General features: G+C 46.3%; 2 protein-coding genes across 10 annotated transcripts in view; both read left to right on the top strand.

The window, feature by feature from the left end:
• LOC140718366 (pleckstrin homology domain-containing family G member 5-like) overlaps positions 1-13,421 on the top strand; it is a 122,912-nt gene extending 109,491 nt beyond the window's left edge. For all 9 annotated transcript variants that reach the window (XM_073031985.1, XM_073031982.1, XM_073031981.1 and 6 more), the window contains 2 exons: positions 3,454-4,494; positions 12,276-13,421. In XM_073031985.1, coding sequence (XP_072888086.1) covers positions 3,454-4,494; positions 12,276-12,285 — 1,051 coding nt within the window. In that variant the 3' untranslated portion in view covers positions 12,286-13,421. The remainder of the gene's footprint in view (positions 1-3,453; positions 4,495-12,275) is intronic.
• A 696-nt stretch (positions 13,422-14,117) lies between these two features.
• The window catches only part of LOC140718528 (tumor necrosis factor receptor superfamily member 25-like), a 31,215-nt gene continuing 22,806 nt past the window's right edge, over positions 14,118-22,526 (top strand). The window contains exon 1 of the mRNA XM_073032490.1: positions 14,118-14,165. Within this exon, the coding sequence (XP_072888591.1) occupies positions 14,118-14,165 (48 nt within the window). The remainder of the gene's footprint in view (positions 14,166-22,526) is intronic.

Here is a 22,526-nt window from a genome sequence, read left to right as displayed (position 1 = left end):
TCTACCCCACCACTCTCTACCCCTCTCTCTATCACTCTCTCCAACCCCCGACATTCTCTCTGCTCCCCCCACTCTCTACCCCCCCACTCTCTATCACTCTCTCCAACCCCCGACAATCTCTCTGCTCCTTCCACTCTCTACCCCCCTCTCTACACCCCTCTCTACCCCACTCTCTACCCCACTCTCCCCACACTCTCTACCCCCCACTCTCTACCCCCCTCTCTATCACTCTCTCCAACCAACAATCTCTCTGCTCCCCCCACTCTCAACCCCCCCACTCTCTATCACTCTCTCCAACCCCCGACAATCTCTCTGCTCCTCTCACTCACTACCCCACTCTCCCCCACTCTCTACCCCCCTCTCTATCACTCTCTCCAACCAACAATCTCTCTGCTCCCCCCACTCTCTACCCCCCACTCTCTACCCCCCTCTCTACCCCCCCCACTCTCTACCTCTCTCTATCACTCTCTCCAACCCCTGACAATCTCTCTGCTCCTCCCACTCTATACCCCACTCTCTACCCCACTCTCCCCACACTCTCTACCCCCCACTCTCTACCCCCCTCTCTATCACTCTCTCCAACCAACAATCTCTCTGCTCCCCCCACTCTCAACCCCCCACTCTCTATCACTCTCTCCAACCCCCGACAATCTCTCTGCTCCTCCCACTCTCTACCCCCCTCTCTACCCCCCCCCCACTCTCTACCCCCCTCTCTACCCCCCTCTCTACCCCCCTCTCTACCCCCTCTACCCCCCTCTAGCCCCCACTCTCTACCCCCCACTCTCTACCCCCCTCTCTACCCCCCCACTCTCTACCCTCCCACTGTCTACCCCCTCTCTACCCCACCACTCTCTACCCCCACTCTCTATCACTCTCTCCAACCCCCGACAATCTCTCTGCTCCTCCCACTCTCTACCCCACTCTCCCCCCACTCTCTACCCCCCACTCTCTATCACTCTCTCCAACCAACAATCTCTCTGCTCCTCCCACTCTCAACCCCCCACTCTCTATCACTCTCTCCAACCCCCGACAATCTCTCTGCTCCTCTCACTCTCTACCCCACTCTCCCCCACTCTCTACCCCCCTCTCTATCACTCTCTCCAACCAACAATCTCTCTGCTCCTCCCACTCTCAACCCCCCACTCTCTATCACTCTCTCCAACCCCCGACAATCTCTCTGCTCCTCTCACTCTCTACCCCACTCTCCCCCACTCTCTACCCCCCTCTCTATCACTCTCTCCAACCAACAATCTCTCTGCTCCCCCCACTCTCTACCCCCCACTCTCTACCCCCTCTCTACCCCACCCCTCTCTACCCCCCACTCTCTATCACTCTCTCCAACCCCCGACAATCTCTCTGCTCCTCCCACTCTCCAGCCCCTCTCTACCCCCCCACTCTCTACCCCCCTCTCTACCCCCCTCTACCCCCCACTCTCTACCTCTCTCTATCACTCTCTCCAACCATCAATCTCTCTGCTCCCCCCACTCTCAACCCCCCACTCTCTATCATTCTCTCCAACCCCCGACAATCTCTCTGCTCCTCCCACTCTCTACCCCCCTCTCTACCCCCCCTCTCTACCCCCTCTACCCCCCTCTAGCCCCCACTACACCCCACTCTCTACCCCTCTCTACCCCCCCACTCTCTACCCTCCCACTGTCTACCCCCTCTCTACCCCACCACTCTCTACCCCCACTCTCTATCACTCTCTCTAACCCCCGACAATCTCTCTGCTCCTCCCACTCTCTACCCCTCACTCTCTACCCCCCTCTCTATCACTCTCTCCAACCAACAATCTCTCTGCTCCTCCCACTCTCTACCCCCCCTCTACCCTCTCTCTTACCCCCCTCTCAACCTCTCTCTACCCCCCTCTACCCCACCACTCTCTACCCCTCTCTCTATCACTCTCTCCAACCCCCGACAATCTCTCTGCTCCCCCCACTCTCTACCCCCCCACTCTCTACCCCCCCCACTCTCTACCCCCCCACTCTCTACCCCTCACTCTCTACCCCCCACTCTATCACTCTCTCCAACCCCCGACAATCTCTCTGCTCCTCCCACTCTCTAACCCCCCTCTCTAACCCCCCTCTCTAACCCCCCTCTCTACCCCCCTCTCTACCCCCCCTCTCTACCCCCCTCTTTACCCCCCTCTCTACCCCCCTCTCTACCCCCCTCTCTACCCCCCCTCTCTACCCCCCCTCTCTACCCCCCTCTCTACCCCCCCTCTACCACACCACTCTCTACCCCTCTATCACTCTCTCCAACCCCCGACAATCTCTCTGCTCCCCCCACTCTCTACCCCCCACTCTCTACCCCCCACTCTCTACCCCCCACTCTCTACCCCCCCACTCTCTACCCCCCCACTCACTACCCCCCTCTCTATCACTCTCTCCAACCAACAATCTCTCTGCTCCCCCCACTCTCTACCCCCCACTCTCTATCACTCTCTCCAACCCCCGACAATCTCTCTGCTCCTCCCACTCTCTAACCCCCTCTCTAACCCCCCTCTCTACCCCCTCTCTACCCCCCTCTCAACCTCTCTCTCTCTACCCCCCTCTACCCCACCACTCTCTACCCCTCTAATCTATCACTCTCTCCAACCCCCAACAATCTCTCTGCTCCCCCCACTCTCTACCCCCCCCCACTCTCTACCCCCCCACTCTCTACCCCCCCACTCTCTACCCCCCCACTCTACCCCCCCACTCTACCCCCCCCACACTCTACCCCCCACACTCTACCCCCCACACTCTACCCCCACACTCTACCCCCACACTCTACCCCCACACTCTACCCCCACACTCTACCCCCCCACACTCTACCCCCCCACACTCTACCCCCCCCATTCTCTACCCCTCACTCTCTACCCCCCCACTCTCTACCCCCCACTCTATCACTCTCTCCAACCCCCGACAATCTCTCTGCACCTCCCACTCTCTAACCCCCCTCTCTACCCCCCTCTCTACCCTGCACTCTCTACCCCCCTTTCTACCCCCCACTCTCTACTCCTCACTCTCTACCCCTCACTCTCTACCCCTCACTCTCTACCCCCCACTCTCTACCCCCCACTCTCTACCCCTCACTCTCTACCCCTCACTCTCTACCCCCCTCTACCCACCTCTCTACCCCCCTCTCTAGCCCCAACTCCGTAACACCCCCCACTCCCTAACACACACCCCCACTCTCCCTCCACCCCTACACTCTTACCCCCCCACTCTCTCCTCCCTTCCACTTCTCTCACTCTCGTTCCTGCATCCTCTTCATCTCATCTCTGAGTTCCCTCTGCCTCCTCTGTATCCTTTTCCGCATCTTGCTGCCACTGCGTTGGCATTCACTCTGTCTCAGTCTCTGTCCCTGTCTCACTCCGTCTGGTGGTTTCTACTGTTGTTTCTCTCTTGCCTTTGCCTCTGCCTGTCTCTCTCCCTTTGCCTCCTTATCACTGTTTGTTTTGTTTTGCAGTCCGTCGGGCAGTGTATCAGAGACAGTTTCCATTGCGATCACTGATGTGAACGAAGAACTCTTCTCCTCGGACGAGACTGCTACCTTTGCTTCTCAATCTGATGACGCTTCTCTTCACAGTCTGTTGTCCTCCAACACGACAACTCAAGAACTGCTTGGTCATGATGCGGCTTCTTCAGGCCTCGTTATTCCAAATGCCAAAGGCCTGGCTTTGGAGAGCAATGGCTGCCCGTCAGCCTCCGTCGACAGTGCATATGGCACCCTTTCCCCATGCTCCGTTCAAGAGTTTGGGGTACAGCAACAGGAGTCGATGAATGAATGTAGAGCATCAACACCTCCCCTGAAGTTAAGCTCGCTTGAGATTCGCCAGCCGCGTTCAGTACAATCTGTGCAAAGCAAAAGCAGCATCTACAAATCTAAATCAGAGACCAGTCTTCTCCAGCTCACGTCCTCGTCTTTAGGCTCCCACGTTACAAATCGGCCATCGCTGAGCAAGAGCCTGAGTGAAATCCGTGTGCCCTCTGAAGGGATTCTGCAGTCTGCCTCAGACAAGAGAGTGCCAAGAGCGTGCACGCCACCCAGCCTGCACTCTGCTACAAGCACAAAGGTGATGGACACCCTGAAGCGGGCAGAGGCTCAGCAGCTGAGAGCAGCTCTGCACTCTGACTCCCAGGGGCGGAGCAGGGAGGACATGGACACTGAAGCCGTGAGTTCCAGTGACAGCGAGCTCTCAGAGGTGGAGGAGCTGGACTTTGTGCTTCAGAGTGCCTCCCCTGCCGACGGAGCGAGCTCGGAGCCTGATTCGCAGCCCTGCAGCAAAAGTGAGGCAGCGCCGAGCTCGCGCTGTGTTGCAATCGAAGTCACAGCCCACTGTGAACAAGGAGAGGACGTTACGGAGCAGCACCTGAGTCAGATCAGCACCTCGGAATCAACAACGCAGATAATGCCGGACCCTCGGTCTGTACAGCATCGCAGACTCACCCTGGCACAACTCTACAGGATCCGAACCACCATGCTCCTGAACTCTACATTGACTGCATCGTACGTCATTGCTCTATGAATAGGAGAGGGGTAATGGGGAGGTCACTAGTTGGTGGTGTCTTATCTCCTCCCCCATTATTTCTGGCTCTCCGCCCTGCTTTTTATGGGTTCTCACATCCAGCACCTAGCTGCCTGACGTAGTCACCTTGAAAGGCAAATACGGTGTTCACACTCATTTTGAGAAGACTCGAATCTAAAAGCAAGGATGCCATGTTGAGGCTTTATAAGGCCAAAACTGCCCTGTGAGCAGTTTTAGGCCCCTTATATAAGAAAGGATGTGCTGACATGGGAGAGGGTTCAGATGAGGTTCATGAAAATGATTCCAGGTTTGAAAGTCTTGTCATATGAGAAGCGTTTGATGACTCTGGGTCTCTACTCACTCGAGTTCAGAAGACTGAGGGGGGTGGGATTTCATTGAAACCTAGTGAATGTTGAAAGGCCTTGATTTAATGGATGTGGAGAGGACCAGAGAGCACAACCTCAGAATAGAGGGAATGGAGATGAGGAGGAATTTATTCAGCCAAAGAGTGCTGAATCTGTGGAATTTGTTGCCACAGGTGGCTGTGGAAGCCAAGTCATTGGGTAAATTTAAGGCAGAGGTTGATAGTTCCTAATTGGTCAGAGCATGAAGGGATATGGGGAGAAGGCAGGAGATTGGGGCTGAGAGGATAATTGGATCAGCCATGATGAAATGACGGAGTGGATTTGATGAGCCAAATGGCCTAATTTTGCTCCTATTTCTTATGGTTTAATGTCTCAGTCAACCACTGGGTTTTACCTCCATCCGCTCCCTATTCTCCTCAGCCCCTTCCTCCCTTGTGTCCCCTACTGATCCAACCTTGTCCCTGTGCCTTAGTGGCTCAACTCTAGTGTCTGTTCTGCTACTCACATCCCACCCACCAGTGACAGACTTGTTTCCCACTATCCTCAGATTCCAACTCTGTCCTCCTCCTCACCCTTCCCTTCTCCCCCCCTACCATCTCAATCTACTCCTTAGCTATTGCAAAACACACACACACCCTTCCTATTTAACCACACTCAACTTCCCCAGCCTAAAGATTTTTCTATTAATTATCTGAATTTCTAACTCTAGGCCCAATTCTTCTACCATCTATTACCAAGAACTCCCCAGTACCTGTCCCCAACCCCTGACCTCAGGTGTCTCCAGGATCCAGTGCCCGTCTCCTGAACAAAGATGTGTCTCAACCTCTACTAATATCTTCCATTCTTCCCTGACTCCTGGTATCTTCCACATCATTGGTACCCCTCTTTCCTTATCCCTGACCATCTGTCAATGACCACCCCACACTACTACCCCTGTCACATCTCAGATCAGTCTGTCTCTACGACTCCCACCCCATTCACCAATCTAGACAATACTGCTGTCCTCTCCCTTCCCAGTCCTCTCTCCTTCCATTGACTTCACATCATCACCCAAGCCTCTGTCCCACTTCCAGTTTCTCCCCTTTCTTTGTATCCTTCCCTGTTCCCTCTTCCTGGCTTCAACATCCAGAAATATCTTATCCCAACTTTCCCATTGCCTTCCAAATGCTCTCTCCTTCTCCTAATGTCTAACCCAATCTTCCCCCTTCACGGTGATGTGCAACACACAAGTCTGAACATGCCTCTTGCTGCTGCACTTCATCTGCCTCCTCTCTCAATACCATTCCCCTATCATTTTATGACCATAAGTTATAGGAACAGAATTAGCCCATTTGGTCCACTGAGCCTGCTCCGACATTTCATTGTGACGGATCTATTTCCCTCTCAATCCCATTCTCGTGCTTTTGCCCCGTAACCTTTCATGCCCTGATTAATCAAGAGCCTATTAACTTCTGTCTTAAATACACCCAACGACTTGGCCTCTATAACTGCCTGTGGCAATGGATTTACCACCCTCTGGCTAAAGAAATTCCTCCTCATCTCCATTCAAAATAGCTGTCTCTCTATTCTGAACCTGAGCCTGTACCTTCTGGTCCTAGACTCTCTCACTATAAGAAATCTCCTCCCCACATCTACTTTCTCTAGGCCGCTCAACATGTGATAGGTTTCACTGAGATCCCCCTCTTTTTTTTTTAAATTCCAGACAGTAAAGGCCCAGAGCCATCTGTTGATCCTCAAATGATAAGCCTTCCGTTCCCAGAATTATTCTCGTGAGCCTCTTTTGAATCCTTCCAGTGTCAGCACATCCTTCCTTTAATAAGGGGCCTAGAACTGCTTTCAGTATTCTAGGTGACACCTCACGGGTGCCTTATAAAGCCTCAGCATGACTATTTTCTAAGTGGGGATAAAATACAAAAATCCCAGCTGCAAAGGGACTTGGGAATCCTTGTGCAGCATTCCCTAAAGGTTAATTTGCAAGTTGAATCGGTAGTGAGGACAGCAAACGCAATGGTACCATTCATTTTATGTGGACAAGACTCTAACATTGCATTTGCCAACCCCGCCCCCCCCCCCAACAACACCGACCCTTGATCCACCCATCTCCAGATCCCTGAGATTTCCCAAGCACCTTCTCCCTAATAATAACAACTGCAATCACTTCTGCCTCTTGACATGCTCAAACTTATGTTATACAGCTAGTGTCTTCCATGGTGAAGACTGATGCATTCATTCGCCATTTCCTTGTCCCCTCATTACTACCTCTCCAGCATCACCTTCCAATGGTCAAATATCTACTCTTGCATGATGTTATGTTTAAGTTGTATAATATGTTGGTGAGGTCTAATTTGGAGTATTGTATGTAGTTTTGGTTACCTACATACAGGAAAGATGTAAATAAAGTTGAAAGAGTACAGAGAAAATTTACAAGGATGTTGCTGAGTCTGGAGGACCTGCATTATAAGCAAAGATTGACTAGGTTAGGACTTTATTTCTTGTAGCATAGAAGACTGAGAGGAGATTTGATAGAGGCATGAGGGGTATCAATAGGGTAAATGTGAGCAGGTTTTTCCCACTAAGGTTGGGTGGGACTACAACCAGAGGTCATGTATTAAGGTTGAAAGGTAAAAAGTTTAAGGGGAACATGAGGGGAAACATCTTCACTCAGAGGGTTGTGACAGTGTGGAATGAGCTGCCAGTACAAATGGTGCTTGCAACCTTGATTTCAGCATTTAAGAGAAGTTTGGATAGGTACATAACCATAAGACATAGAAGCAGAATTAGTCTATTTGGACCCTCGAGTCTGCTCCGCCATTCAGTCATGGCTGATCCTTTTTTCCCCTCCTCAGCCCCACTCCCTGGCCTTCTCCCGGTAATCTTTGATGCCATCTCCAATCAAGAACCTATCAAGCTCTGCCTTAAATACACCCAGTGACCTGGCCTCCACAGCTGCATGTGGCAACAAATTCCACAAATCCACCACCCTCTGGCTAAAAAAATTTCCCCGCATCTCTGTTTTAAATGGACACTCCTCTCTCTTGAGGCTGTGCCCTCTTGTCCTAGACTCCTCCACCATGGGAAACGTCCTTTGCACATCTACTCTCTCTAGGCCTTTCAACATTCGAAAGGTTTCAATGAGATTCCCCCCCCCCCCCCATCCTTCTAAATTCCAGCGAGTACAGACCCAGACCTTTCAAATGTTCCTCATATGATAACCCTTCCATTCCTGGAATCATCCTCGTGAACCTCTTTTGAACCCTGAGTACTCAAGGTGAGGCCTCGCCAGTGCCTTTATAAAGCCTCAGCATCACATCCCTGCTTTTGTATTCTAGACCTCTTGAAATGAATGCTAACATTGCATTTGTCTTCCTCACCACTGACTCTGCCTGCAAGTTAACCTTTAGGTTGTACTTCACAAGGACTCCCAAGTCCCTATACATCTCAGATTTCTGGATTTCTCTCCATTTAGAAAATAGTCTGCACATTTGATTCTACTACCAAAGTGCATGACCGTGCATTTTCCAACATCGCATTTAATTTGTTTTTTTGCCCATTCTCCTATACTGTCTTAAGTCCTTCTGCACCTACCTGTTTCCTCAACACTACCTGCACTTCCACCAATCTTTGTATCATCTGCAAACTTGGCAACAAAGCCATCTATTCTGTCATCTAAATCATTGATATACAGCATAAAAAGTGGTCCCAACACTGACCCCTGCGGAACACCACTAGACACTGACAGCTAACCAGAAAGGATCCTTTCATTCTCACTTGCTGCCTCCTACCAATCAGACAAAGTTCTAAGCATGCCAATAACTTTCCTGTAATACCATGGGCTCTTAACTTAGTCAGCAGCATCATGTGTGGCACCTTGTCAAAGGCCTTCTGAAAGTCTAAATATCCAACTGCATCCCCTTTATCTATTCTATGTGTAATTTTCTCAAAGAATTCCAACATGTTCATCAGGCAAGTTTTTCACTAAAGGAAACCACGCTGATCTCGTCCTGTGACTCCAAGTACTACCCAACACTGAGGTCAGGCTAACTGGTCTATAATTTCCTCTCCGCTGCCTTCCTCTCTTTTTAAAGAGTGGAGTGACATGGATGGTAGTGAGATGTGCAGAGCTGTGATCTGGGTACAGGTCAATGGGAGTAGGCATGGTTTGGCACAGACTAGATGGTCTGAAGGGACTGTTTCTGTCCTGTACTTTTCTGTGACAGTGCCTATAAAAAGTATTCAGCGCCTCCCCCGGAAATTTTCATGTTTTGTTGTATCGCAACATTGAATCATAGTAGATTTACTTTGGCTTTTTTGACACTGATCAACAGAAAAGACTCTTTGTGTCAAAGTGAAAACAGATCTCTACAAAGTCATCTAAATTAATTACAAATATAAAACACAAAATAATCGATTGCATAAGTATTCAAATCCCCCCCTCCCGTTTTTAATACAACACACCAAATCATTACTGGTGCAGCTAATCGGTTTTAGAAGTCACTTAATTAGTTAAATGGACTTCCTGGTTTTGGAGACCTTTGTGCAGTCAAGGTGTTTCAATTGATTATAGTATAAGTACACCTGTGTCTGGCAGGTCCACCTGCTGGTGAGTCAGTATCCTGGCAAAAACTACACCATGAAGACAAAATAAAAAACACTAAGAAACTCCGCAAAAAAGTGATTGAAGAGCATAAATCAGGAGCTGGATTCAAGAAAACTTCCAAGTCACTGAATATCCCTTGGAGTACGGTTAATCATCAAGAAATGGAAAGAATATGGCACAGCTGTAAATTGGCCTAGAGCAGGCTGTCCTCAAAAACTGAGTGACCGTGCAAGAAGGGGTCTAGTGAGGGAGGCTACCAAGAGACCGATGACAACTCTGGAGGAATTACAATCTTCAGTGGCTGAAATGGGAGAGACTGCGCGCACAAAAACTGTGTGATGGTCTGATGAAACAAAAATTAAGTTTATTGACCACCAGACTTTAAAAAACACACCGTCCCTACCGTGAAGCATGGTGGTGGCTGCATCATGCTGTGGGGATGCTTCATTGCAGCAGGCCGTGGAAGGCTTGTGAAGGGAGAGGGTAAAATGAATGCAGCAAAATACAGGGAAATCCTGGAGGAAGACCTGATGCAGTCTACAAAAGAATTACAACTTGGGAGAAGATTTGTTTTCTAGCAAGACAATGACCCCAAGCATGAAGACAAAGCTAAACAGGAATGGCTCAAAGACAACAAAGTTAATGTCCTGGAGTGACCAAGTCAGAGTCCAGACCTCAATTCAATTGAGAATTTGTGGCTGGACATGAAAAGGGCTATTCACTCACGATCCCCATGCTATCTGACAAAGTTTGAGCAGTTTTGTAAAGAAGAATGGGTGTCAATTATTTTTGTAAAGAAAAATTGCAGTGTCCAGATGTGTAAATCTGATAGAGTCCTATCCACACAGACTCATGACTGTAATTGCAATCAAAGGTGCATCTACTAAATACTGACTTGAAGGGGGTGAATATTTCAACAATCAATTATTTTATGTTTTATATTTGTAACTAATTTATATCACTTTTGTTGACACAAGAGTTTTTTTTGTTGATCAGTGTCAAAATAGCCAAATTAAACCCATTGTGATTTAATGTTATAAAACAATGAAACATGAAAACTTCCAAGGGGTTGAATTCTTTTTATAGGCACTGTATCTGAAAAAAACCTTTGATATTACTGGCTAGCTTACCTTTCATATTTCATTTTTCCCTTCTGATGGCTTTTGTTGATTTCTGTCCCTATCCTGTAACTTCCCATTAGTTTTTGCTCTATTATATGCCCTCTCTTTTGTTTTTATGTTATCTTGTCATTAGAATACTACTCTTTGGGATGTACCTACAAATCCTGCGCAGTCCAAATTGCTCTGAGGAATTCCAGCCATTGCTGCTACGCCGTCATCACTGCTACTGTCCCATTCCAATGAGCCTTGACTAGCTCCTCTCTCATACCTCTATAATTCCCTTTACTTTCTGTAATACTGATACATCCGACTTTAGCTTCTCCCTCTCAAATTGCAGGGTGAATTCTATCATATTATGATCACTGCCTCCTAATGGTTCCTTTACCTTGAGCTCCTTAATCAAATCTGGTTCATTACACAACACCCAATCCATAATAGCTGGTCCCTAAGTGTGCTCAACCACCAGCTGCTCTAAAATTCCATCATCTAGGTATTCTACAAGTTCTCGCTCTTGGGATGAAGCATCAACCAGATTTTTCCAGTCTACCTGCATATTGAAATCCCCCATGACTATCGTAACATTGCCCTTTTGACATGCCTTTTCTACCTCCTGTTGTCATTTGTAGCCCACATCCTGGCTACCCTCCCCTTTTAGAATAATCTGAGACGTCCCTGACCCTGGCAACTGGGAGGCAACGTACCATCTAGGTGTCTACTGCATCTGAAGAATCTTGTGTCCTTCTAACTATGGAAACCCCTATCTCTACTGCAGTCCTCTTCTCCCTCCCCTTCAGAGCCACAGTGCCAGAGACCCAGTCGTTGCGGCTCTCCCCACCCCCCTCCAGTAGATCATACCCCTCAATGCGTGTTGGCGCATGGCCAAGTGATTAAAGCATTCGTCTAGTTATCTGAAGGTCGCTAGTTTGAGCCTTGGCTGAGGCTGCGTGTGTGTCCTTGAGCAAGGCACTTAACCACACATTGCTCTGCGATGACACCGGTGCCGAGCTGTATGGGTCCTAATGCCCTTCCCTTGGACAACATCGGTGGCGTGGAAAGGGAAGACTTGCAGCTTGGGCAACTGCCGGTCTTCCAAAAAAAAAACCTTACCCTGTAAACTTTCCAAGTCACAAAATCCATGATCTGTTAAGACTAACGGAGGCCTACACACCCCTCAACAGTATCCAAAATAGTATACTTATTACTGAGTACCTGGTGCAGTTGTGGTTTTCTGGGAGGCTGGAGGTCTCCCAGAATTCCCACATCCCTCACAAAGAACACAACGCAGCCCCTGCAGCCACTCCCACTGCTCGAACTCTGCCCTAGCAGATGGAATGAAGAAGAAGAAGAAGAAACTCATCAGGTATTTACCTCACCCAAGCCTATTCTTACCTGAGCCTAGTGAGCCAAAGCCTCCCCACTCTTAAACAGGTCTAGTCACACAATGGCCGCTCCACTTGTCCCTTTAAACACTAACTTAATCATCCATTTCAAGTGTTTCCCTCAGGCAGAGTCTTCTTACAGTACAGGAGCTTCTTAGAAACTATTGTGACTCATTGGAAAATATTATCTAATTAGTCTCCTTCACTGTCCTATTCCTGATAGCCCTCCATTTTTTTGTTTTTTAAGTATATAATGCAGAGATGTTCTGAACTAAACCCTTCTTTGTTCTTCATTAACAGGGAAGTCTAGAGTTACCTTTAGCAGACATGATCAGCGGGACCTGGAATTCCATTGGGTGAACCATTATGGAACTAGGACTGTGACCTTCTGAGACGCCCGTCATTACTTTCCGCTGGGCATCTCTGCATGTGCTCCAAAGAGGACTGAGAACGATGTTGACATTCGTGGATTCATTGAGGACTGAGTGATCGGTGGGAGGAAAGGGCAGTGAGCGAGCGGGATGCTGTACATGTGGAACCACTGTTGTAGGAGTGAGAAAGATGTTTGGCAGGCTGGTGACTTTACCCAATGATTCCTGAAAATCAAAAAAGTTTAACCTGTTAATTGTCACTCAGCCATCAGCAGGCCTGCCAACACCGCCATATGCCAAGGAATAGAATTTAAATATTAAAGTTTAGGTTCCTCCCCTAATGATGCTGCCCTTTCTCCCTGTGTTTTCCTTCCCTACTTTCCTTTCTCCAAACTTTTCTCTTCTCCTTTCTTCTCCTGCTCGCGCTTCCCTCCCTCCACTTGTGTTTGAACCTCTTCCCCTCCAGCTTTGCCTCTCTCCCCTCTTCATTTCTACCTCTCATGGACCATCCCTCCTTCTCCCGTCCACATCCCCTTATGATCTGAGCTGGTATGAACAATGAGGCTAGACGGTTGTGAACTTGCCTGTCTGTGCAGCGCTCATGGGTCTTGTTCCTGATGTAGCGAATCATCTCCACTCTGAATCCAAGTTAGACAAAGGGATTTTGTTTCAAAGTGAGGCTTGGGTAGAGTTGGGGGGCATCAAGCCCAAAGCTCTGTGTCAAGCATTTAACTTCTGCTCCACTAGGAGAATGGCTTGCAATTTCCAGTGAGGGAAGAACTGACCAGAGTTCCTGCGCAGTCTGACTATTCAATGATCTTTATTGAAGTTTGCACTATGTTCAACTATTGTTCAGGCTCCTACAACAGAATCTTCTTCACAAGTTTAATATTCTGAAATGGCCTAAGATAACCCAATCCTCAGAGCTCCAACCAGTCTGAAAACCTTTTTACCAAACCAGTGACAGCAAAAGTTTTCCTGTGATTTGGGAATGCTGTTTTCTTTCTCTGCTTCCCTTAAAGCAGCAACAATGTTCTTTCCTTATTAATGTATAAAGTTTCATATTTATTAAGCATTTTACATTGCGTCTGAGTTTTATTATTGAATCTGTTGGTGGACCTCTTCAGCATTTTCACCAATATCCTTTAAATGATAAGGATGCTTTCCTTAGAATATCCCTGTATTATGATCTTGAAGTCTATGTCTCTGTCTTCTCTTGACCTGTCTTACTCACTCTCTCTCTCTCACACTTTTCCTCTCCCCCTTCTTTCTCTCTCTCCCTCTTTCTCTGTCCCCTGTCCTCTCTTTTTCTTTAGCTCTCCCCCTCTCCCCCCTCTCGCCCCCCCTCTCTCCCCCCTCTCTCCCCCCTCTCTCCCCCCCTCTCTCCCCCCTCTCTCCCCCCCTCTCTCCCCCCCTCTCTCCCCCCCCTCTCTCCCCCCCTCTCTCCCCCCCTCTCTCCCCCCTCTCTCCCCCCTCTCTCCCCCCTCTCTCCCCCCTCTCTCCCCCCTCTCTCCCCCCTCCCCCTCCCTCCCCCTCTCTCTCACTCTCTCTCTCTCACTCACTCACTCTCACTCTCTCTCACTATCATTAAATCACTCAGTGTTTCAGGCTGTGGTTCTGCCTGTTCCTGTTTCCACTCCGCACTCACTGACACTTTATTTGAATTTCGGTGTGTAAATGACAGTAAAGTGTGTGGGCTGGAATTAAAACAGCTTTACCCAGACTGTTCAGAGTCAGTCGGAAGCCAGTGTTGAGGCTCCATATCGCGAAGATGGGGACGGGGACCAGGACGCAGTGCTGGATGTGGATCAGAATTGGGGTGAGTTACTAAGGCTGAACAGGTAGCATAATCTGAAATAACAGATTCCTAACTAGGAGTGCTCACTAAGACCATCTGACAAACTGACAAAATAATTTTCATCATTGGATTCATTTTTAAATGTTTCAACAGGTTTACAGTCAGAGTAGCTCCCTACTCTCCCAATAATCTCTGTATGTTGTGGATGGGTGTAATGATTTTACTCCCGTTGCTATCTAAACTGTGATGAAATTATATTTTGTCACCATTTTGTCACATGTAAAAAGGGAAGCTGTCTTAAAATGCCTTTAACTTTGTGATAGGTGCTCACTATTTCTTCCTAATAGTTCTGGCTGGCCTGGATTGTGAGGTGAATGCTTTAATGCTGAGGTGAGGATGAAGTTAATGTGAAAACTCGGCTTTAAACTTTTGACAAAATGGAATACTTATCTCCTAGCAACAGCAAGTGCTAAGCTGAGTAACTCCATCAAAAAGGATGGAGTTCTTCATTCTCTGTTGACTCTGAGTGCAGAGAGATGATTATGCAAACACGTGAGCAGCAAATATTACAAAGAACTCGGAATGTCAGGTGGAATCAGACCCTATTAACTTCATTCATATTCAGGTGAGTTGCTTAAAAACAGAAAGCTCCATTTTAATTGCTTAAAGTTGTGAAATGTTTGAATCAGCAGTTTTCATTATGTAAAGTTGTAAACTACTTTCTTCATAGTGATAAATTCAGTGTAAATTGAAAGTCTTGTTTGACTACCTAATATTAATTCTTTAGGGTTCATGACTTACAACTTGAATTGGGTCATGTTGATCTAGTAGGTGGATTGTGTTCATGAGAAGTGCAGCCCAATCCGTAGGGCCCAGGATGTAAGCTTATGATTGTTAATTTTTTTGTATGTCAGCTTCTCTGGCAAGGCCAGTGTTTACTGTCCAAACTGTTCTTGAAGAGGTACCAGTGAGCCATTTTCTTCAATTGCCATGGTCCTCTGGGCGGAAAACTTCCACAGTGCCGTTTGATTAGGAAATCTCCGGATCAATCAGTCCTGGATATCTTTCCATATCAGGCTGGGATGGGACAAAGGATATTTAGCACGCTGCAGCCTACCCTTCTGATTGGAGAGCTCATGGATTATGGGTAGTGCTGGAATAGCCAGACAGGTGACTGCCACACGTTTTATAGATGGCACACTCTGTACTTGTGGTGTGGTGGTGGGAATGAATGTCTGGGGCACTGGTTATATTGCATTGTGAGCCAGGTGTTAGAGTGGCTCTGCAGCTCAGGACTGGGGTGAATGTGGAGCCCACGTTCAGGGACTGTGAGAGTCTGGACCCTCATCTTAAGAATTAGGTAGGAGTCTGTGACCCAGTCTTAGGGATATGAGTCCTGGTCATAGTTACCATGTAGATTGGTATTCCAGTCTAAGGAGCTTTGCAAGTCTTTGTCCTCGTCTCAGCAGCCAGGTTTGGTACTGGACTGCAATATTGCTCTGAGTCCCAGTGACAGGTTGGGTTGGGGTCTGGGCAGTAATTGTGGGCTTGGTGTTAGTCAGGGCCTGCCCCTTTGACTGAGATTGAGTTTAGTCCTTTCTCTCATGTAGTTTTATAAACCACTGAGTTCATGATTGCCTCCTCTGCTGTGGTTAGTTTTGTGTTTAAAACCTAGAACTTTAAAAAATATTTGGTTTTCTTTATTTGAATAACACATGTTTAATTTGAATGTACAGCTCATTCTCAATAAGATAATTATCTAATTAACAAATTAGAATTCATTAAATTAAAACCCTACTGTGTTAATCTTGGCCAGCCTTTAATAAAGCAGGATGCTATAGATACCCTCCTTTTGGCAATAAACAGGTTCTCCAGGGGACATGGAGTCCAAGACGGGTTTTCACCAAGACTTGGGTAACTCAGAATCTTTATCTAGTTCTCTCCCTTGTTCTTGGTTCAAATACCTTTAAGCAGAGCCAATTGAAGACAATATTATGCTGGGTCGATCAAAAAAAAGTGTAAAGTCTGCTCCTGAAGTAATTTAAAACATGGGATTTGTTAAGGATATTGGACAGTTGAATAAGGATTGAGATACAATTGAACTTAAAGTCTCTCTCATAGAAACCCACATTACAGGATTCTATTAAACTGCTTCTTAGAATGTTGTCTTCATAAAATATTGTGGTCTGGTTTGAAACATTTTATCATAAACTTTAGAAGAATTGTAGGTCAGTATTTAGAAATATGTTTCCTGAATTATTAACTATGACTCACATCAGCCCACTATCCTGTTCAACATTTAAATATAATTCCACACCAATTTCCACTTGTTAATGCTGGGGTTTTAGGTCTTCACATAATTTCAGTAAATATTACGTACAAATTCAGGAATAAAAACAGATCAGTGGACAAAGTCACCACTAAATACTTCCTGGACAGATTATGTCTTCTATTTGGATTCATTTGCACAGAATGTTCAATAGTGATTAAACACAAAATTCAGTAGTCAGTTTACCTGATTGCCTGTTTTAGAGAAACACTGGCTCAGTGCTCAACGTCATCATTTTGCAGTCTGGACAGGTCGTTTTTTGAAATGACTCTATCAGTTGGATAGATATTGCATAGTAAGGGATTTAAGGGTGGGGAAAAGGCAGGTACATGATCTTATTGAATGGCAGAGCAGGCTGGACGGGCCAGATAGCCGACTCCTGCTCCTATTTCTTATGTTTCTGAAGTTTCAGTTCAGTAGAAGTCTAATCCCAGACAGGTGACTGAAGACACTTTTATTCCATTACTAGAATAGGAATCAAATTCAGGATCCTGAGGTCATAACTGTTGTGGGTTCCCAAGATTACTTCCACAGCACCTTGCAAGCGGCATTCTCAGTCACCTGGCTGGATTAGGTAAACTGTTAGATAGGAATGCCAGTGCTGTTTCTCTTCACTACAATGCCAGTTCTACTTCAGAGTATGTGTCATTATTTATTTATTTAAAGATAAAGTGTAGGACAGGCCCTTCTAGCCCAGCAAGGCACGGCACACTGCAACCCACCTATTTAATGTTAGCCTAAGCACAGGGCAATTTACAATGATCAATTAATAATAATAATAAAAAGTAATTTACTGATCTTGAGTGGGAAATTCTATTGTTACGGCAGCAACACTTAAAAACACACTTAGCAGTATGAAAACTTAACTAATAATAAAATACTGAATAATAATATACACAATAATAATTTGCCAATGTGCAATAATAATGTATGAAATAATAAAGCAGAGACTTTTGTACTATGACGTGTGTTCTCCTGTTGCACAGAGATGAACTGGTGCATATGCTTATTGCATTTGATAAGATAGATTTTCTGTCACGATCCTTGTGACTGCGGAGCTGAATGAGCCTGTTTGAAAGGGTGCTCCGCTGCCTGTTCAGTAGGTCATGGTGAGGATGTGCCTGATTGTCCATAATGGATAACAGTTTGTTTAGTGACCCCCCCCCCCCCCCACTAACTCAGGAGAGTCCAGATTGTAGCCAAAGACGGATCCACCCTTTTTGATGAGTTTATTTAGTCTCACCTGCCTCACCAGCACCGATGCTGCTCCCCCATCATTGAACCAGAAGGAAGACTGCACTCGCCACGACAGACTGGTAAAAGATCTCCAGCATCCTGCCGCACACATTGAAGGATCTCAGCTTCCTTAGAAAATAGTCTGCTCACCCCCTTCTTGTAAACAGCCTTGTTGTTGGTTTTCCAGTCAAGTCTGTTGTCGAGATGAACGCCCAAGTTCTTCTCCCAGAATGTATACAGGACTCACCACAGTCCTCTTCCTCCTAAAATCGATCACCATCTCCCTGGTTTTGGCCACATTCAGGAGCAGGAGATTCCTCCCGCACCACTCCACAAACCTGTCCAGCAGTCCTTTGTACTCAGACTCCTGCCCGTCTCTGATACACCCAACCACCGCAGAGTCATCAGAGAACTTCTGCAAGTGACAAGACTTAGATCTGTACTGAGAGTCTGAGGTGTAGAGTGTGAATAGAAACGGAGGCAGGACAGTCTCTAGCGCCACTCACCACCTTCTCATACAGAGAACCACCCAATCATACAAATGGGGGTCTATCTAATGTACTTAGCAGTACATCCAGACTGCGAGAGGAAACTGGAGCATCTGGAAGAAACCCGCGCGGTCACAGGGAGAACGTACAAACTCCTTATAGGGCCCCAAACTCCAACTCCCCAAGGTGCGATAACGTCATGCTAATTGCTACCTATGACTTGCTGTTAATTCACTACCAGATCAAACTTCTGGAATTCATCTTGGGGAATGTCCTCACTGTATGGAATACTGATATTCATGGTCATATGCTCAAGAACAATTTAATATAAGCGATAAATACTGGACACATATATGTTTTGAAGATTTCTACATTATACAGACAATTGGAAAAGTTGGTTATGAGACGAAATACTGAGATGTCTGAAACTGAACTGAGCAGTTGATGTGTAGACAAGAATGAGAGTTAATAAGAGGATGTGATTCATAGGGCTAAGATTGTGGGGTAGGAGGAGGATAAAGGTCAATGAGTGAGTGAGGAGTGGGATCACACTTATCTTGAGTTTAAGAATGCAAGAATTATGATAAAGATGGAAGGTGAAATTTCTGGGGGACTACCATCAATTGAGATTGGTGAGGATGTGTCTAATTGGTGAAATCTTCTGCTTTCTATCCCTCAGACACTCTCCATTGTTTACATGGCAACTGGTTCTACAGTCAGTGGTTACAGAGATAAACCTATGTAACACTTGCCCAACAGGCTGGTATATGTCTAGGGGAATGTATATATGTATATATCTCCTTTTGGAGATCCAGCCACTCACCAACCCCACCTCCCATACACGCAGGTGCTGTGAGAATCAAGCTTATGCCGCGCGCACACACACCATATCAAACTCACACCGGATACCGTTATGGAATACACTTTAAAGATTTTACTAAAACTAAAAGAGTACTATGCAATACAATATATAGGAAGGAAAATAAAATAAAGCAAAAGGCGCCAACTTATCAAAGTTCAGTCAGTTTAGTGCACATCGTTGGAGCTCAACCATCGAACCATACGACCCCTCGTCACTTTCCTCCGACCTCCACGTCCTCGCACCTGGGACCACCCGGGTGGTCGACCGAGCAGTGCAGCACACGTCCACCTTCCTCGGCGTCTTCTTCCCGACTCCCCGAAAAGACCGCGAAACCCCCGCTCCCAGACCCACAAGACAAAATAACATTCCCCATTGGTCAACAAATGAATACAATCCCAATATCAGCAAGTCTAAAGCTAAACAACCGCAAGAGAAAGCACTTATCATACAAAGAAGCATTCCTACTCTTAACCAAACAAAGAAGCCATTTTGATTTACATACACAGTACATTGTATACTTACATTTGACAACATGCTCTAGCTCCCTTATGGGAGACTCCCTGCCACATGTGAGGCCAAGGGGTTGAGAGGCCTGGCTATGGTGTTATCCCTTTGGCATACTCCCATTGGCCTCAGAACCACTGGGTTGTGAAGTTCTATTCTTATGAAGGTTGGCTATGACATCCACAATCGTAAATATTGACGTTCATGAACAACAACTGACATTATAGAAATGGACTGCTACATCAGTCAATATCTGGAACGGAGAAGAGGAAGGATAAAGACAGGAGATGGGTTTGCTGAAGAGCAGCTGTGAGTCATTGTATAACATAAGATTGCACAATAGCTTCTTGAGTATTGTTTCTGTAGGAAGATAAGATTTCAGATAAAGTCCTTACAGTACTATGAAAGGAAAGAACCCACACTGGAAAATGCTGTGACCTAATTTATTAGCAGCGGATTTTGCTGCTCTCTGCAATTTGGCTGTGATACATGTATGCTACTTGTATACTACTATCTGTGCTTCCAGCTCAATATGGCAAGCCATGGAGTTGTAATTCATCAGGAAAGCAAGTTGTAAGGTTGGGAGAGAAAGTTAGTTAGTGAGGAAGGAATGTGAGTATGGGATGGTTAGGATGTTGATAAGGGCCCTCACTCGACAAGAGTTTCCCCTCATCTGCCAAAGAATGGTGTGTTAAAGTTGGCTGGTGTTCCAGGCTGATTTATGCCCATTCCACAAGTAATAAACTTCTGTCCCGAGGACCTAATTCCTTCCCCAGAATGATTGATCAACTCCAAAGTTTCTGACCCCGCATGAATGACACTTCCCTCCCCTAAGACACAGAACTATCCCCACAATGACATAGCCCCCCCCCTGTATCTGCCTCACAATTTGCTTCTTCACCCACGTGACTCTCGACACAGTACACTCCCAACCAAAGCACAAATCCCCTCAGAGCAGTGAATGTAGGAAACATGAAGCGATCATAACGAACAGCAGTCTGGAGTTAGAGGTTAGCAACATAACTGGCAATGCTGGAAGAAGTATTGCTGGAATTGTGGAAAGGAAGTAAACAGGGATCCAGATGAGAGGGGCCATCAGCATAAAGAGAGCAGGTTTAGGTGGGACCTGAAAGGGATTTTTTTTATATGGAGTGGTTATAATAGGTAACGTGCTGCAAGAGGGGTGGATGGTGGAGGTAAGTCTTTTATAGATAGTAGTAGGCATGGAAATAGTGAACTGAAGGACCTGTCTGTGTGCTGTATGATGCCATGAAACCAAGGGTGGTGCAAATATAAACACTGAGTACAGTGTTGGAGAAGGGATAATTAGAGTTTATAAGGAAGGATTTGCTTTGACATCCTTGTTCTTCTGAAATGTTTTAGTACTGAAATAATTTGAATTGTAATAATCGTTGAAATGTTCAAAACATGATTTATTTTACTTACAGCAAACTCTCGCCTGGAGAAACATTTGCCAGGAAGTGAGAAAGAACTTCCTTGCTCTCCTTTGAAACAGTGGCTGGATAGTTTATCACTGTTCTTGTAATCTATCTCCTCTGAGGAGAAGGGGTATGGAGGTCTTTTGCATCCACCAGAGAGAGCAGACCCTCTCAGTGCTAACCATTACAGAGCAAAGTTTCCCCTAATTCTGTAATCCGCATGTTGGTGTGCTTAGGTCATGGGAGGGGTGTCAAATCCACAAGTTCTTACCAAGACACAAAGCTGTTACCTATGAGCCACGAGTGTGATGAGTAAGCACTGCAAAATGTTACAGCACCCTGAGATTTGTGGTACAGTCTTGTATAGACTATACATTTTATTTTCTCCCAGGAACACAGTCCACTTGCATTTTGCTGGTGCTAAATTCCTGGTACTAAATTCAGGTAATCCTGTTGGAAGCTAGGTATTGCAATGAACTGTCGTGGGACCTGCAGCCTAAAAAAAAGTACAGGGGGATTTCCAGAAAACTCCCAGAGACTTCGCAAGAAATAAGGTGTGATCTGTGATCTGTTACTCTTCAATATCACCCCTGTTCACTGACAGGGACGGCACCATGTTCTGACGGAGTTATACAATAGAAGGGAGCGGAGGGCGAGTGGATAGACTGTTACCCAAAACTCGCCTTTTGCACCTTCTCAGAAATGGTATCGTGGAAAGAAAGTTCAAAATCGATTGTTTCTCGAAACTTTCTGTAAAATGAGCCTGTGGAAAATTCCCTGTACCTAACAACTACTGGAGAGTTGCTAAAGGAGGAACAAGAAATTAGTTGTGCTTTTCAAGTAAGATTAGATGAGTAAATTCATGCCCCAATGAAGTGAGGAGTTCAGAGCAAATGAAGCACTGGGAGTATCTTGATTTCCAATGTGTGGCGTAGCTGTTTGCTGGTGGAAGGGGGCAGATGAGAAGTGAAATGAGCCTAATCAAAATGGGAGCAAGGTATAAAGGACAGGAGGCCAGTGCAGAGCAAAGCAAAGTGCAAATGCAACTGGAACTATTCTGCATTCAAAGAGGAATCTGATCATTCAAATGAGATATCATGATCTCTTGATCAGATTCCACTATCTCGCTAGCCACATCACCGAGAAACAAACTCAAGCAAATGATACAAAGCATTACCGTGAATCTGATATAAAAACTGAAACTGCTGAACAAGTCTGATGGCATCTCAGAGAGAAACACCAAGTTAATCTTTCAAGTTGGTAACATTTTAGCAGAATGAGGGATGTCCAAAGATTTTAATTTCCAAAGGAAGGATGGAATAATGGAAATGGCTGCATCAGGGAACTATCAAACCCTTTATTTCCAGCATTCTTCTCTCTATTATCTGAATATACACTCCAGTCTCTATTAGCTGGGATCAAAGAGTTAGTGTGTATTAAACAAAACGATGGCTATTGGTGTACATTAATGCCAAATATTTTACTGACTGCCTTCAAAACTCATTGCCATTGGTGAGGTAAAAG

Source organism: Hemitrygon akajei, chromosome 29 (assembly GCF_048418815.1).
Source record: "Hemitrygon akajei chromosome 29, sHemAka1.3, whole genome shotgun sequence".
In the NCBI taxonomy this organism is placed as follows: domain Eukaryota; kingdom Metazoa; phylum Chordata; class Chondrichthyes; order Myliobatiformes; family Dasyatidae; genus Hemitrygon; species Hemitrygon akajei.
The sequence above is the reverse complement of the archived record's forward strand: the minus strand, read 5'-3'. Positions and strand labels throughout refer to the sequence as shown.